The 1,465-nt window shown below is 42.0% G+C and overlaps 1 protein-coding gene across 1 annotated transcript; it reads left to right on the forward strand.

Moving 5' to 3' along the window:
• The first annotated feature begins 269 nt into the window (after positions 1-269).
• On the forward strand, positions 270-1,250 carry LOC117299548 (ryncolin-1-like). Its single transcript, XM_033783097.1, has one exon. It carries the CDS (start codon positions 270-272, stop codon positions 1,248-1,250), a length of 981 nt encoding a protein of 326 aa, XP_033638988.1.
• Positions 1,251-1,465: the final 215 nt, after the last annotated feature.

The following is a 1,465-nucleotide window of genomic DNA, read 5'->3' on the forward strand; positions in this document are numbered from 1 at the left end:
ATGGTATCTAATTTCACAAACTTAGCAGAGCCTTTATAGGCCTGTGTTATAGCTCAACGATCTCACAGTCGCCACGATCTCAAAGTCGCCCAGCAAGAGACGGTACACACACAAACGAAGACTACTGTACAACAAACGTTTTCTACGGTGGATGAACTGATACTTAAGACGACGAAATTATTTGTTGCTACCCTTGGGTTTGAGCGTCAATTTCTTAGCAACAATTAACTCACTTCATAGCCACATTATTTAACATTGCCAAGATCACCATGAAATATATCGTAGCCGTCTTTATGTTGGTTTGCTTGATGATACAATATGGCCAGTGTGAGCGATTTACTTCAACTCTGTATGGCGCTACCAACCGAGCCTTACTGAATCATGGGTTTCGGTGGAAGACTGCATCTTCTCCTGTGATCTGTGGGCGAGACTGCTCTATGGATCCACAGTGTGCATCATTCAACTACCAAACAGATAACTATGTTTGCGAATTGAATAACGTCACCAGAGCACAACACCCTGGTAACTTTATCGAATTGCAAGGAAGTGTCTACTATGATGAAAAGGCGGACACTCTTTCATTTATTGTTTCCGGTTTAAAGAGTAGCAGCAGTTGTCTGGAGTTGTATCAAGCTGGTTACCGAAGCAATGGCATATACACCATCTTTCCTACAAATCTGATTGATGGGTTACAGGTTTACTGTGATATGGAGTCAGATGGAGGAGGCTGGATCGTGCTCCAGAGGAGACAAAATGGCTCCGTCGACTTTTACCGTAACTGGACTGAATACCAATCTGGGTTTGGTGATCTGCAGAATGAGTTCTGGTTGGGGAATGACATCCTGCGTGACCTTACTGGATCAGGACAATGGGAGCTCAGAGTGGATATGGAAGATTTAGAGTCCAATACCGCTTGGGCTTTTTACGGTGAGTTTGCTGTTACAGGTGACAACTACACTCTCCATGTCGGTTCATATGATGCTCAGAGTACAGCAGGTGACTCAATGACATCACATAATGGAAGTCAATTCAGTACAAAGGACCAGGACAATGATGCAAGTGACTCAATGAATTGTGCGGTGAGATACAAGGGTGCCTGGTGGTATTTTTCATGCTTTCATTCTAACCTGAACGGAGAATACTTCAAACCGGCTGATTTGAGGATAAACGGACACGGAATAACATGGCAGGCCTGGAAAAGCTTAAACTCCCTGAAGAAATGCAGCATGAAAATACGGCAAGTGATATAATCTCAAATTCCTACCCCGGAGTTGGAACATGAATTGATTGACTTGTTGAACTGGAAGGTTATTTTCATTACTGTAAGAAATTCCCCAGTGCAAATGAACTGAATTGATTTGAGCTCAAACTCTCCGTGATGAACACAGATAATAACGAAACATCAACGTTAGGTTTTCTTATTTCAAAGAAAATGTAAGAAAATAAAAGATAAAAACTGAAACAA

The sequence above is a fragment of the Asterias rubens genome, chromosome 14 (assembly GCF_902459465.1).
Source record: "Asterias rubens chromosome 14, eAstRub1.3, whole genome shotgun sequence".
Taxonomy (NCBI): domain Eukaryota; kingdom Metazoa; phylum Echinodermata; class Asteroidea; order Forcipulatida; family Asteriidae; genus Asterias; species Asterias rubens.